Source organism: Onychomys torridus, chromosome 6, assembly GCF_903995425.1.
Source record: "Onychomys torridus chromosome 6, mOncTor1.1, whole genome shotgun sequence".
Taxonomy (NCBI): Eukaryota; Metazoa; Chordata; class Mammalia; order Rodentia; family Cricetidae; genus Onychomys; species Onychomys torridus.
In genome coordinates, this window is record NC_050448.1 from 4,348,533 (window position 1) to 4,364,552 (window position 16,020).

The 16,020-nt window shown below is 36.5% G+C and overlaps 1 protein-coding gene across 1 annotated transcript in view; it reads right to left on the bottom strand.

The window, feature by feature from the left end:
* The window catches only part of LOC118585534 (inactive N-acetylated-alpha-linked acidic dipeptidase-like protein 2), a 221,945-nt gene that overhangs the window by 26,338 nt on the left and 179,587 nt on the right, over positions 1-16,020 (bottom strand). Inside the window, exon 5 of the mRNA XM_036190212.1 lies at positions 4,408-4,551. Within this exon, the coding sequence (XP_036046105.1) occupies positions 4,408-4,551 (144 nt within the window). The remainder of the gene's footprint in view (positions 1-4,407; positions 4,552-16,020) is intronic.

Below are 16,020 nucleotides of genomic sequence, written 5' to 3' on the forward strand. Positions count from 1 at the left end.
TGAAAGTACATCTCAGATTGCCTTCAGTGTTTAACAAATAAAAATTTATGCTGAATCATTTCTAATAGCTAACTGATGAAACAGAAGGCAGGAAACGTGAGAAGTTCAAGGCGAATGACAGTTCTGTCACCCTGGGTAAGCCCTACCTTCACTCCCCAGGAAACAGGTCTGACTCTACTGTCTGTGGACTTGGGACAATAGGTCTCACACCTGTGTTCTGTATTTCAGATCCTTCATGAACAGTCCTTCAAAGTGAATTCTGAAACTCTTTTTTCTTTTATCCAAGGACTTCAGACTGGTAGCTCATGAATGCTGATCTTTAGTTCCACAGCGTACTATGTTCTTAGCTTCCAGCCCAGACTTCTAGGTGCACTGTGCAATTGGCTACTAGACAATTTAGAAAATTGGGTGTCACTGCTAAGGAGTACACTGGCAACTCCTAACATGTAGCCTTCATTCCTGGCCAGATATGCCTTTACTAATGTTATGTAGCATATTGATTTTTACCTATATGTAAGCCATATACAAGTACACTGATTTCAACTCATATGCATGAAATATAGAGTTATGTATACAAGCACATTGATTTTACCTATATGTATGCTGTGTAGAGTTATGTACACAAACAAAAATGATGCCCACTTTTCCTGGGTATTTTTTTTTTTATACTGATGACTAGAAGTAACTAAAGTCTAGATAAGAACTCCCTATGGTCTGTCTATGTGTGTCTCTACTCTGTGATACTTTTGGAAGACAATAGAACTTGCAGGAAATGGGCCTAGTAGCAGCAAGGTTAATAGGTAGAGATGAACCTCTGGAAGAGATAGAGCCACCTCCCACCTTTCTCCTCATTCTGCCTTCATTAGCAACTGTCTGATAGATTCCTCAATGATTTGTCACCACAGACAATGGAACATGGCAAACTGACCACAAACTAAACCCTATCACTGTTAGCAAAACCAAACAGTCCTACTTCATCTCAAATATTTCTGTTTCAGTGTTGTAAAAGTGACTAGCACACCAACCCTACTGCAAAACACATTCATAATTTTATTCTTTAAAAAATAACCTATTTACATTCTTCTTCTTTGTATGGTCAAAAAGTTGGACTAATACATAGAGATGTCAGTCTATCAGTTCTATAATAATGCAGTGTGTCAAAATACACGTTCTATCATAGGATGGATAGATGATCGTCAACCAATTGTAATGATACATACACAGAGTCTCCTAGATTTTCTTTTCATGGAGCAACATTATTGTTAATTCCATTAGCTTCATATATACCAAAAAATACTTATGAATCTAAGTGAATGAACATTTCTTGTTAATAACTATATTTTGAATAGTTAAAATGAACTATTTTTTGCATAATCACAATTTGTAACATTAATATATTAAATATGTTTCCTCCTTTAAGCCTGAGGTCTGTATATATTCCACATAAGTTATATTAACCTATTTTATAGTTTGCCATTTCAATATTTTCACTGTATTCATAAAACTTAAACATGAGCTCAAATTACTATTTGACACTTTCTTCATTTTCCTCAAGGAAAATGACTGAGAACATACTAGATTAGCAGATAGGCTCTCCAAAGAGAGACCAAAGAAAGCAAACGGAGGATATCCAATGGTTTAATCAACCCAATATGTTTCTGGTTAGGCAAAAGAGGTGCTTCTGGCTCTTTGGATTGCTTCCCTAAGGAGTCAACAGAATGCCCTGACCGCTTCCTTACGTATCCCAAGCATTTTCATTCCTTTTTGAAACTTTCATCATCTATGCTACTTAGATAGCTTTTGGTTATAAGTAACTGAAAAGCAAGTGCAAAGTTATTACATTCCAAAGGTAATATATTGACTTGCAGTTATGGCCAGCTCAATGGATTTAGCTTCAGATATGACTGCTTCACTGAGTGCTTAGGAATCCCTTCATGTATTTCTACCACTTACTCTTAACTCCGATCTCTGTCTCCAGCTGTACCTTTCTCCCTTACACAGCTAACTCAACTCCCCACTAGCTCCATGTGCCAGCACTATACATTACCATGGTCCCAGAGGTGAAGCAGATCCCAGAGTTACCTGCTTTTTCATTTTCTTCTAGTGTTAAAATGGGTCATTGCTCAAATAAAGTTCAGAAAATGAATCTTGGTTTTTGTCTACTGGGAGAAGACTTATAAGATGGAATGGATCAATAGGTTTGAGCAAATCAGGTCCATCTATAGAGTTTATAGAACCCTCAAACCTACTTATCATATATTGTTGTAAAATGGTGACAATCTTCAAAAACATGAAGGGTAAAGATGTCGATAAAGCACTTGTAATAGAGAAACATGGCTACATTTTGGCCTAGGTTTTAGAGAATCCTGATTCACTGTCATAGTGAGTTAAATAAATAAAATAAATAATTGCTTGATGTGTACATACATTTAACTATTTTTCAACCTTGATCAATTAAGATTTTCTAACTGTATTCCAACTATGCTTGGAATACTCAATAAAAGGGCAGAATTAGACTGTATTGTGTTTCACATTATTTGTGATTTGTAAACTAGTGGAGCGAGTGGCTCTTGTTCAGAGTAAAGAACCCTCTTGGTATTTTTACACCTTTACACACACATAAACATAAGCAATTATTACAATTTTAGGAGGATATTTATCACAGATGAGTCATAAGAAGTTTATACAGAACTTTGGTGTGAGATGTCATTATCCTCTGTTTAAGATAAATTTAAACTCAAGCACACAAATACGCAGTATGTTCATTTACTATCTGGAAAATATAAATGTAAGAGTCTGTTTTCTGAAAAATGAAAACTTCACAAAATCACCAAATTCTTCTCTAACCTTAAATACATTTGACTTTGTCTAACACAATAGTAATTACCACATGAGAAGAGCTCATGTGACATCATTCCTTAGCAGATCTCTCATTTGATTCTTGAGCACTGGGATTGTGAAGTTTCAACTCTCAATCTCGACTTTCCTTCCTGGCCTCTCATACATGAACATAACTTCATGTTGGAGGAGTAGCCAGAGAGCATTATTCTGTGTCAAGACACTTCACTGTCAGGAAGTCAGTTGATATTGTCATTTGATAAAAGGCTCACTAATACACACAGCATTTGCAGTCCACAGAAGTGCTGGGGCATATATTCACCTTTGATTCTAACAAATGTGGCTTTTCTATGATTCTGAGGCTGCAAGCCCAGTGCATTTACTGCAGAAGTAAGCTGAGAGACTACAATGTCATCACAGGAAATGTCAGTTCCCCGAAAGGTGGATAGTTGCTGAAATGGATAAACTCATAATTGAATTATCAAATTCAGAGCAGCAGAGATGGCTCAGCAGGAGGAGCCCCTGACCCTAAGCTGATGAGATTGATCCTAGGAATCCTAGGACTAACTCCAAAAGGTTGTCCTCTCCTATCCATACATAAGCTGTGGCATATGCACACATATGCAGGCACACACACACACACATACAAGCAAACATGCATGTACACATGCACACACACAGAAAAGTTCATGTTTCTAACATTTAGGAGTCTTGATTTTGCAAATCTTTTCTTCAAAATGTATTTTAATACTTTAGTTGTTAGGAGAAAAACAAATGATGTAAAACACTGGTAGTGCATAGCACCCCAGATCTGGCTACACACAAACCCAAAGGACCAGAATCCAGAATCTTAGTTCACAGTAGCCAGAGACATTTAACAACCAAAAAAAAAAAAAAAAAAAAAAAGTCTCTTTTTCAGAACTTTAATGCTGAAGCTGAAGGCAGGAAAAAAGATGCAGCCCATGCTTTCATCCCACCACAGGTAGCTTAACTGCTTCAGTTTTATCCTGCAAAGTCCAACAAGGCCTGACAAACTGCACCTCTGAATGAGAAGCATCTCCCAGGCGATGATGCGTATAGACAGAGGGATTTTTTTAGTCAATTGTAGGAATTAAGCTTTAATGCTTTATACTAAAAGACTTCATACCCCAGATAGCTGCTGCTATTCACTGAATCTTGGCAGACAGTGAGACTGCCAGAAAGCCACTGCTATCCACTGAACCCTGACAGTCAGTGAGCCCTCCAGAGCTGAGCCTGTGAAGCCACATTAAGCAGATTTCCATGCATGTACAAATGCTTTATTTGTGAAGCTCCTTTTCTTTGGAACAATTCCAACTCCTCCTTTTCTCCTTGAAAGAAATATCCCAGCTTCATTAATCTCTTAGATCTGAAGAAAAATTACCTTCCAAACTCATCCTTATAGAAACATAGAATGGGACAGATCCCCTTCTACCAAAAGTCAATAGTTTTGAAATGAATAATTTTCAACCTTTTAAGAGATTTATTTTTAAAAAATGACCAAAGTTCTTAAAGTATTCAGCAGATGCAAAGAAGCATGAGTTACCTTACCATTATACGGAAGTTCTAGAAGGTGACAGCCATCATCATCCAGTCTCAGTTTTAGCAAAGGAATGAGTTTTTTAGCGAAGGATGCTGAGATGGGCTGTACTAACAGAGAGGTGAGGTTTGGTCGACTCTGTCTAAAGCTTCCATCTGTATTCAAAAGAGAAAAAAACAAACAAACACAAATCCTTAGCAAACAAAAACATAATCATAGACAAGTTCTTTGCAATCAAGTGTATAAATGATGAGTAGTAAGTTTATATTTGTTTATTTAATCCCTCCTCAATTATATTCGACTCATTAAAATGACTGGAAACATTATAAAATTATTTAGTCTGAATAATATTGTCTTTCTCCATCAACAACTCACACAGACACTTACCACCAGTTCTACCACTATGACTCACTAAAGTAACCAGAAAGGAATGGAGACACAGAAACGCCTGGGAACCAAGGCAGCAGATGGAGCTGCACTGTAAGAACTGAAACCTCCGCGGCAAACAGTGAGTGGATCTTGGAGGCTGGAACTGAAGTTGTGGTGAGGAGACAGAAAGAGTGTGGCTTGTAGCACAGATTCAGAAGGTCCAGGGACTGGCGGTTCCTGCAACTTTTGACAGGATATAGAAGGGGAGCCTAAGAAATGCTGTGTGAAGAAGGGATCTGCTTCTTGTACACACAATGTGGCTGCCTACCCCTTTATCATGCCAGTGGGAAGTGGGGAGACAAAGAAGAGGGAGGCTTCAGATTATAAGAAAGTTACCATTGTTAAACAGGATACTGTTAGGATGTCTGAAAATACACTTGGTTAACTCTGTGTCCAATGCCTTCAGAAAATGGAGCATTTGCTAGAAGCAGGTAAGAGCAGACCAGTAGAAAATATCTTCTAAAACTAATGAAAATCAGAAGACCACTAATAAAAAACAAACTTGTCCAAGAACTCCCACATCTAAGCCTCTGGTCAATGAATATTACCCACATCCATCCAAAACCGAAATCAACTTAATTTGACCATTCCTGAGAATAATCTCCCAACCAAAGGCCATCTTCACAGAAGAACAAAGCTGTGAGCAGAGTCCAAGAGGCCAAGGAGAACCTCCAGGACAGCAGAACAAATGGGGATATATGCAGATGTGAGCAGATGTGAGCTAAGGACTCCAGGGAATATAGACAGTAAGATTAGAGTTAGGATTTAAAGATTTCTGAGTCACACAGGAAACAAAGTATTATCTGAAGACAGTGGTTAACTTTAACAGGACCATAGGTTGTATAAAAAAGAAATGCAGTAGTATAGTATGACTAGAAGTGGAATAATCATAATTAATATGGTCAGAAATTTGTATTTCAGGAGAATGGAGGTAAGGAAATAAACTTGGAATAATGTACATGAGACCAGAAAGTAAATCCTGATGATGCAGAATAATGAGACAATCAGAACAATGAGTAAAACTGAAATACAGTGCTGTGGGGTGTTCTGTATGTTAAATGTGTTGCTCTGATTGATTAATAAATAAACCGCTGATTGGCCAGTAGCCAGGCAAGAAGTATAGGTGGGACAAGGAGAGGAAAATTCTGGGAACAGGAAGGCTGAGGCAGAGAGACACTGCCAGCCACCACCATGACAAGCAAGATGTAAGGTACTGGTAAGCCACATGGCAACTTATAGACTAGTAGAAATGGGTTAATAGAAGATATAAGAAGTAAATAAGAAGAAGCATGCCATGGCCATACAGTTTATAAATAACATAAGTGTGTGTTTACTTGGTTGGGTCTGAGTGGCTGTGGGACTGGTGGGTGAGAGAGATTTGTCCTGACCTTGGGCCAGGCAGGATGGAGAAAACTTCAGCTACAATACAGGGCTAGGAAGATGGCTCATATGGGAAATACTAGCCTTATAGGTGTAAAAACATGAGTTTGTTCACCAAAGTCCTCATGTTAAGGGAGGGTGGGGAAAGTGTGCGTGTATTGTGGCATACATTTGGAATCATAGCAGAAAAAGGAGAATTCCTTGAGGCAGCCAAGTCTAGTTCACAAGTTCCAGGCCTCCCATGAGAATCCCCATTTCTTCTTCTTTTTTTTTTTTTTTTTAAGATTTATTTATTCATTATGTATACTCTCATTACAGATGGTTGTGAGCCACCATGTGGTTGCTGGGAATTGAATTTAGGACCTCTGGAAGAGCAGTCAGTGCTCTTAACCTCTGAGCCATCTCTCCAGCCCCGAGAATCCCCATTTCTTAAAAAAAAAAAAAAAAAAAAAAGGCAAGTGCTTAAGAAGCGACATCCAAGGATGTTACCAACTTCCATATGCACATGCACATGTACAAGCTCACTTCGTGTACACATGTGCCTACACATTGAATAATAAAAGTGATGTGCCTCAAACACATATGGAGGATGTGCATGGATCAATGTGACATTACTAGCCAATTTAATTGTGCACTCTGGAGAAATCAAGAGAAGGACATAGGAAAGGTGGAACAAGATAATTTTAGGAATTAAGTCCTCTTTGAACTATTTGGATAAGTAATGAACTATATTTATCTATAATTTTAATAAAACACAAATAAAAAACTGAGAAGACAAAATAATTATGAGAATGCACGTCATACTCAGAGAATAGTGAGGAGACAATAGCACAAATTTGCTCAATTCAACAACAAAACTCTCGGCAAAACTATGTTATTGACTCAGAAAAGGAAAGTCCCAGTTGAATGCCGACAGTTACATTTTAGAATGCAGTACCATATTTGCAGAACTTTAATAGGGAAATCATTCCTGGAGATTTACTTGGAATTTAATTTAATCTGTCCACAGGTGGTGCAGGCCTCCATAATCCTGGTAACCAGGTTCCAGGAAGCAGATTATACATGAGAAAATATGTTTGTGAACCACCTTTTAAATTTATCATGTGGAAAATCACAAGACAAAAAAATGATATTTTGCTTAAGGCTGTGGCTATCATAGAAGCTGTGGTTTTGAGGAAATAGCAATAAAGATTTAAACTGAGAATCAGTTTGTTGGAGAAGCACAGGGCTGGTCTTGGGTCTCCGTTACTACTTTATGCCCACATGTTACAGTGAATTTTGAACACAGTGAACTTCACTGCTCCTTGACTGTTTCATGTCAAAGACTATGACAAGCTGTCTAATTTACAGAGCCCAGAGCAAAGTGACAATGTAGGGTTGCTAGTTAGAAAAGCAGGAAGAATTTTGATATTTAACAGCATAGTATAAATCAAGTGTGGGATTTTTCAGAAATTACACTCTGAGATTTCACAGGTCATATGCTTACAAGCCAGGACATGCACAGTTCACAGATATGATGTTAGGAATCATGTAGCCTGTTGGGTCAAGATCACAGTGATAAGAAGGTTTCATGCTTTTAGCCAATACTGACGGGTCCTCTTCTGCTCCAACCTCTATCTTGGGCCAAGACAGTTCATGTCCTCAAACACAGACCACACCTGGGTGGCTAGTTGGGAAGTTTTGGAACAGCCCACTTACTGTGATTTGCCATGTGCATACTTCCCACTCAGTTGTGACCTGGAGTATTTTAATTGCACATGTAACGGTATCTTTAAACATAGTAATATTTTATTTCAGAAAATTCTATATACAATGTTTTATATATATACTCACCATCACAATCTCCCTCCTACCTGCCTAGTCCCCTCCCTGCTAGCTGTTTAACTTTTACCGTCATGTTAAGACTACTCTATTGATATTCCTGTGAATGCTACTGCTTTTGTATTGTTTTCATTTACCTAGTGACACTTTTCTTTTTCTTGCATCTTTTCAAATTTGCTTTTTGTCAGCTTTGTAGATGAGATGACCGATTCTGTGGACCCTCACTCCATTCCATTTCTTCTGTCCCTTTTACTTCCACCTTGTTTTTTGAGACAATGTCTCTTACTGGCCTAGAATTTTCCAAGTAGACAAGGCTTGCCAGCAACAGAGCCCCAGGGATCCAACTCCCTAGATCACAAGTATCCATTGCTTCATTTGACTTTTTACATGCATTCTCACCTTCCAGCTCACTCTCTTGTACTTTGAAGGCAAATTCTGCCTTACATCCCTAACAATTTGAAATCTGTGATTGCAAAGTTGTCATGGATGTCAGAGATTGGTATATTTCCAATAGCCAATAAAACTTAAGGTCATGAATGATATCATGCATACCACATGCCAAATAATCTTAAGTCTTGGGTTGCCAATATTCACACATCATCTGCTAACACCCAGCTTGTTCCTCTGTGTACTCTGTGATCCACATTTACTGTGAATTGACTTAAGCCATTAATTCCATTAAACCTGTTCTGAGATCATCACACATGCCTAAGACACTTGCTTTCTGCAAAGTTCAACTCAAGGCTATTTCCTACAGTAAGTTTCCACTGATAATTACCCCAGCTATAACTCTTCACTATTTTGATCTGTTTTCATTTCCAGTTAATCTAATGATTAAATTTCCCCTTTCCTGTTAAAATATGACAAGTGGTACATAGCACATTGTCAAGGGTTCAAAAACTTGAGAAAGATAAACAAATCAACAATTGTTTGAAAAATATTCTGTCTTTCTTAGTCTTGGGGAGCCTATGAATGTAGCAGGGGCACAAATAAAGAAAAGTTTGTATGTTTCCACTCACACTGTGATCATGTTTTATTCCTAGCAATCTCTCGCCTGCCCAGAAGACACCATAAATATATTTCCAAAGCCCATTTGTTCCCATTAACTCACTGATTAGTCCTGTCAAAAGGCAATCATTGGTAGATGAAAGCATTTCAATAAATAAAACATATTTAAATATATTTATCAGTTAATAAAAATCAATACTCAACTTCTATTTTCTTCTGAGATGCTCTATTAAGCATATAAAATAATGGATTTAAAAGTTGAATATGAGTGAACCTTAAGCCCAAATTGAGCATTCCTAAATCTTTGATGGTTTTTGTGCTGCATGACTAATAGACTTGCATTAGTTTTGAAATATCCTAAGTAATTGGTTCATTAATTTTTTTACTTTCACCTTAATGGAAATCTGACAAACAGTTCACTTCTGAGAGCAGATACTAAAAGCAGGACTTTGTAGGACACTAAGATTAAATTATGCTTACAAGCTATGTTTTAAAAATCTATTTTATTAGAGAACTAGAATTTTATTTTCTTATATATTAAGACATTTTTAATGCAACTAAACATGCATACCATTTAATTTAGTTATATTTTAAAGTACATTATGAACTATAAGAATCCATCATACATGATACAAAACTAAGTGGGTTATATGCAAGAATACAATTGCTATTAGATAAGAAAACATGTGGCAAAGCACTGAGTGCCTTCTGTGGTATCAGCTTCTGTGTTCTGGCCTGCAGTGTCCAGCCTCAGTAACTACTGACACCAACCTGTAGTACAGCTGGTGGCTAACTGTCTTTACTTTCTGTATATGTCATGATCTAAAGAGAAAGGAAAATGGATCCCTTTAATCAGTAATTCCACCTGTGACAAATGCCACATCTATATACAATGAGAATCTGAATAGACAAGATACTAAGTTTCACTCTTTGACTCACTAGTTACAATATTGCAAGTTATACAATTTTTTGCTGTGATAATATTATCATTCTGGAGCTTGGGAGATGGCTCAGTGGTTAAGAGCACATCCTGCTATTTAAGAGGGCATGAATTCAGTTCCCAGAACTCACATAGAACAGTTCACAATCACTAGTAAGAAGTTCTTAACAAATCTGACACCTTCTCTCTGGCTTTGTGCACATACCCACACACAACATACATGTACATACAATCCTAAATTGGTTAATAAAAATAAATCTTTTAAAAAGTCATCAACCAATATAAACTGTTTTTCCTAAACCACCAGTGTCTTTGGTATGCTGATTTACAGAATAAAAGGTCCGTTACTTTGCACAGCAAAACCTGAAGACTGCAGGGTAAAATGAGAGAAATGAACTTAAATTCACTATGCAACTGTATATATCTAGTACAGTATTGTATTGTATCTTTTCAAACTGTTAATGTTCACTTAAATTACTTTGGGAGCTGTGGGGTGTCTTTCTGTATGCTGTGAATATGTGTTGTTATGATTGGTTAATAAAGAAGCTGCACTGGCCCATGGCAAGTCAGGTTATAGCCAGGCAGGTAATCCAGCAGAGAGACAGGTAGAGGAAGGACTGAGTCAGGAGTTGCCAGCTAGACACAGAGGAAGCAAGATGACAAGGCAGAACTGAGAAAAGGTACCAGCCCACATGGCTAAACATAGATAAGAAATGAGTTAACATAAAATGTAAGAGCTAGCCAGTGAGAAGCCTGAGCCATTAAGCTATATAGTTTAAAAATAATATAAGCCTCTGTGTATTTATTTAGGTCTGAGCAGCTGCAGGACTGGGCTGGACACAGGAAAACTTCCAGATACAATTGGGTGATGGGTATAAAGGGAACATTAGTGTCAATGCACTCTCTCTCTCTCTCTCTCTCTCTCTGTTTGTCTCTCTCTGTCTCTGTCTCTCAAATACCAATGTATATAACAAACGCCAAGTATCCAAACAGAAATATTAGATTCTAGAAGTTTCAATATGAGGTATTGAGATAGTCTAAGATATGAAATGTGCTGGTAAAATAAAAGACAGAACCCATGTGGGTTAACAGGTTCTGCAGTTGAGAGGAAAAGGTGACTCCTGCATCTAGTTCAACTAACTCTCCTTTCATATCTTTGTCCTTCCATCCTTCTCTCACATGATCCTTCTTTGCCATTAAATTAAGCAAATATCTCTTCATTCCACTTTATAGCAACTGGACAAGCAACAACCACATGACCCAGGCACCAGTCACAATGAAGAACATTAGGTCCTAACATCCAGAATCTATTATCTGACAAAATTACTCATGTGGCACCTGACTCATCAGACAGGAATTGGCTTAAGGTGGTGTATAGTTTTCCACAATACAATTTATATAATTTTAAAAGCAACAAAAATGTAAAAAGTGGGGCAATGAAGATGAAAACTGTTTGCTCCTTTCCTTGCTTTTTCTGAAAAAGACTCAAGTAATCAAATAAAAGAAGTGTTTATGTGGCTGCTGTCCCAGAAGGATATGCAGCTGCTGTCCCAGAATATCTTATGTCCTTTTTTTGGGACTACCACCTTGACTCATGTCAAACCATTTGTCAAGTAGCACAACTGTGCTTTCATGTTTACTTGAGCCCACTAAATTTACAGTTCTTTTCTGAAATGACCATAACATTAAATTGGCTAGGCGTTTTGTCATCCTTGTGGGTATAGCTGACACTTCATTTTCTCAGTATTGTATAAACCACTATTGTCAATATCACTAATTCTCTTGGACCCTGTCAGAGTCAACACTGGGTTGTTCAGATTAAAAATGAAAACACTTAACATAGCTTGTGCTCCTTTAGAGAGTGTTCTCTCTCTCTCTCTCTCTCTCTCTCTCTCTCTCTCTCTCTCTCTCTCTCTCTCTCTCCACAACACACACACACACATACACACATATACACATACAAACACACACACATACACACACACACACACACACACACACATACACACACACACACACACACACATACACACACACACACACCACAATTCTCATTGAGAGGTATTTTAACCATGAATGGTTTTATTATTGATCTTCATATTTCTTTAATTTTACAAGATATCAATTCCTCTCAAAGCAATATGGATTTTAGATTATGGAAGTTCAATGCCTGAAAATGTACATTTCACTCAGGAAGATTTGTCTTTATTCTCTGTCCCTCACAAAAACCTTTGATTATACAGAATACTGAAATTAATATGCTAATTCCTCACTTTCTTCTTATTACACAGTATCAGATGTAGAGTCCCTGGGACTCATTCACTGTTGCACATGTGAGAATGAACACAGTACTTTGAAAAACTTGGGTGTGCTGTGGATATTTATGGATGGATGGTTGGACTGAGGTACAAATGAACAGTTATGTTGTAGACACTGACGACCTCATGATTTGAGTTGGTTATTAATCCTTTAAGCAAAACCATATTGTCATGTTCCTTATTATTAGTCAAACTTTGTAAAATCAGCCATAATTATGCAGTTGTCACAGGAGTAGAAAGTAATATACACACTCGTTAAACAAAATTGAACAATTATTGTGATGTTCATCTAGGAGGCAGTGCTGGAAAGGTCAAAGACCCTCAATTAGAACCTACTACTGCCATTTTCCTAATGAATATAATCTAAATACTTATTCTTATATACAAAGATGCATCCTCATCAAAGAAGATTAATTTTTGCAACAGATGAGATTATTACAGACATCTACAACTTGTCAAAAATGCAAGAGTAAGTGACCAACCATATTTGATGCAAGTCCTGCATTTAAGGTTCAGGGCAAATCACTGAAGATGGGCATTGAAGTTCATGAGAGCCTGGTATTAAAGATATCTGCATCTAGACAGTGTCTCCTAGACATTACTGGGATAACATATCCATGGAATCTCAGTATTATGGTTGCCTGTATAAGACTAGCATAATATCATTACCAACTTTCATTCAAATGTGTACAGGGACATTATTGTTTGTTTTTGTCTCTTTTGGGGGCCCACCACCCAGCTCCCAAATAAATCACACAGAGGCTTAAACTTAATTATAAATGCCTGGCCGTATTTTGGTTTGTTGCTAGCCTGCTTTCCTTAACTTAAATTATCCTGTCTACCTTTTGCCTCTGGGTTTTTCCCATTCTCTTACTTCTGTAAATCTTATTCTTACTCCATGACTTGCTATGTAGCTGGGTGGCTGGACCCCGGAGTCCTCCTCCTTCTCTGGATACTTCTTCCCAGATTTCTCTTACTATTTATCCTCTCTGCCTGCCAGCCCTGCCTATTTCTCTCCCCTGCCTCACTATTGGTTATTAAGCTCTTTATTAGACCATTAGGTGTTTTAGACAGACCAAGTAACACAGCTTCACAGAGTTACACAAATGCAACATAAACAAAAGTAACACACCTTAAAACAATATTCCCCAACACAGGGAGATTCCATATAGTCTACTCTAAATGAAGAGCTACAGACAGTGGTCAATGACTCCTGAGAGAGGGAGAATCAGTTGATTCCAGTCATGATCTCTTGTATAGGTTGTGCAATCTGAAGTGGTCTGCCTAGGACACATGCATATATATGTAACAATAAACTGATTCATTAGGTTTTATATACATATGTGGATATACCACACCATGCCACACACAAACACACATTCAGACAATAATAATTGAAGAAGAGAATGAATTGGGTAGGGAATGAGAATGAAGGAGTTAGATTGGGAAAGGTTGACAGACACAGTACTCATGTATGAATTTTCAAAAATAAAATTATTAAAATCCAATAATAACAAAAGATATCAAAAATATAAAAAGAGGAAAGTACTGGAAGACAATGCCTCATATTGATGATGCACTGGGAGGGAAAAAGCATATATATAAGAAAAGTCATATAAAGTTGATTGAAGGAGCTAGAGAGTGCTTAACAACACTTGCTGCTATTCCAGATAACCTGGGTTTGGCTTCCCAGCACCACACAGCAGCTCATAACCACTCAGTTCCAGAGCATCTGACACAATCTTCTGGCCTCCACAGGTATTACATGCACATGGTATACAGATCCACACAGGCAGAAGACACATATACATAACAAAGTGAAGAAAAAAAGTCATCGAGGCTCTTCCTGTCTAACTCATTTAAAAGTATTTGTCATATATATGAAATAGACTTAAAAAGAAGATAACTTTTTAGATGATTAAATGCATGTTTTTTAATGTTTAGACATACAAACTCAAAGTTTGTATTGGTCAAGTAAAATTATTTCTGGTCCAAGTAATATAATATCTAACTCACTGCTACTCTGTTTAGTCCAACAAATAGGCTAACATATGTGTGAAGCTGCCACTACTAAGATAAGGGATTTTCATGTTTTTTACTCATATAATAAAAACATTCACAAATATCCAGTAAGACGAGGTATGAAGTTAGAGTTTATATACTATGTCACCTAGTACATACTTTTTAATTGTAATGTTAGTTGACATGTGGTATGTCCTATAATTTTAATATTATTAACCAAATTAGATTATATTTTCCTTCATATTTTCTGAGATAGCCAGTGCTTTAAAACACATTAATATAACTATTTCAAGAAAAAGCTAAGCCCTGTATTTTCTTTAATAATGCCTTCTTTAAAGCATTTAAAAAGTTTGGTCCTTTCTCCCAAAGAAACAGTTCTTTTTGATGAAGTATTTTTATCTCACTGAATAAATTAAAAATTTTTCACTATATGTGAAATTTAGGTTGTATAATAACAATGACACTATTTTCATACTGACAGATGTTTTCTTATTTCTATTTCAGAGGGATGGGCTACATTAGAGCTATTCTCTACTTTACACAATACTAAAATTTCTGTATTCATTATTTGTTATAAGACTATTTCATTCCCTAAAGCATTCACAAAATATTAGCATTTGGAAATAACCATGAAAAATAAGTAGATAAACTATCAAGTTTGCTCTCTACTTCAGGAGGAGTAGTCTTGATTCATAACTGGAATAATTGACCATCTGCACATTATGTGTACCAAAAGTAAAGCAATCCTCTATAGAGGCTTTCCCCTGAGAAGCCACTCATCTCAGACTTGAAGGGTATAAACGTGGGGATGATTTGCTATTATTCTCCTTTTAAAAAAAGGTGTGTTTTGCATTTTTAAATGACAGTAAATAAAGTATGCTTTGCTTGCTTAATTTGTTATAGCTGTGGAAGTTTGCAGCCATTAATTTGCAATAACAATTTTCATACCAGAATTCAATGAGAATATATTATTTTTTGAGGCTGGTAATATGAGTGGGCAGAACAGTCATTATTTTGATATTTACACATTGGCAAAGTTTTCAGAATAACAAATGTAAAGGAGTTAGTGTTTAATTCCCTGATAAAGATACAATGAGAATAATGAATTACCAGATATTAAGTATTTCTTAGATATTTATGGTCTGTTCAATCTTTTCTACTTTGACATAATAATATTAACACAAAGAAGACACCAACTGATGGTCTGGAATGCCATCTGGCATTTACTCTAACCCAGAAGTGATTCTGAGGAAAGTTTTGTGATATTTGTTCTGGTCTTAAAATTATAACGTGAACATGGGACGCTTGAATGAACTTAACAGAAATATTTCCTACCTTGACATTGATTTGCTTATTGATGTGTGTTTTGAAGTTGGAATGAGAATGTGAAAGAATTCAGTGGAATTTTACCATTAATATAATAATATGACTAAAAATTTATTTTACTATTAATTAGGCATAGAATAATAACTTATTTGCTATAATCATGTCTATATTGAGAGAAGATACATTCAAAGGAAAAATGACATTTTAATGATCTATGAAAATAAACCATAGAATGACCGACCATTAAGAAGCTCCAGTAAATGGCAAACTCTATTACTAATTATTTTTCTGAATACATAAATATGACAATCTTTTTACAAAAGTATCTACAATTTATCCAATGTAATGAGACTCAAAATAGGACAGAAATTAGGAAATTG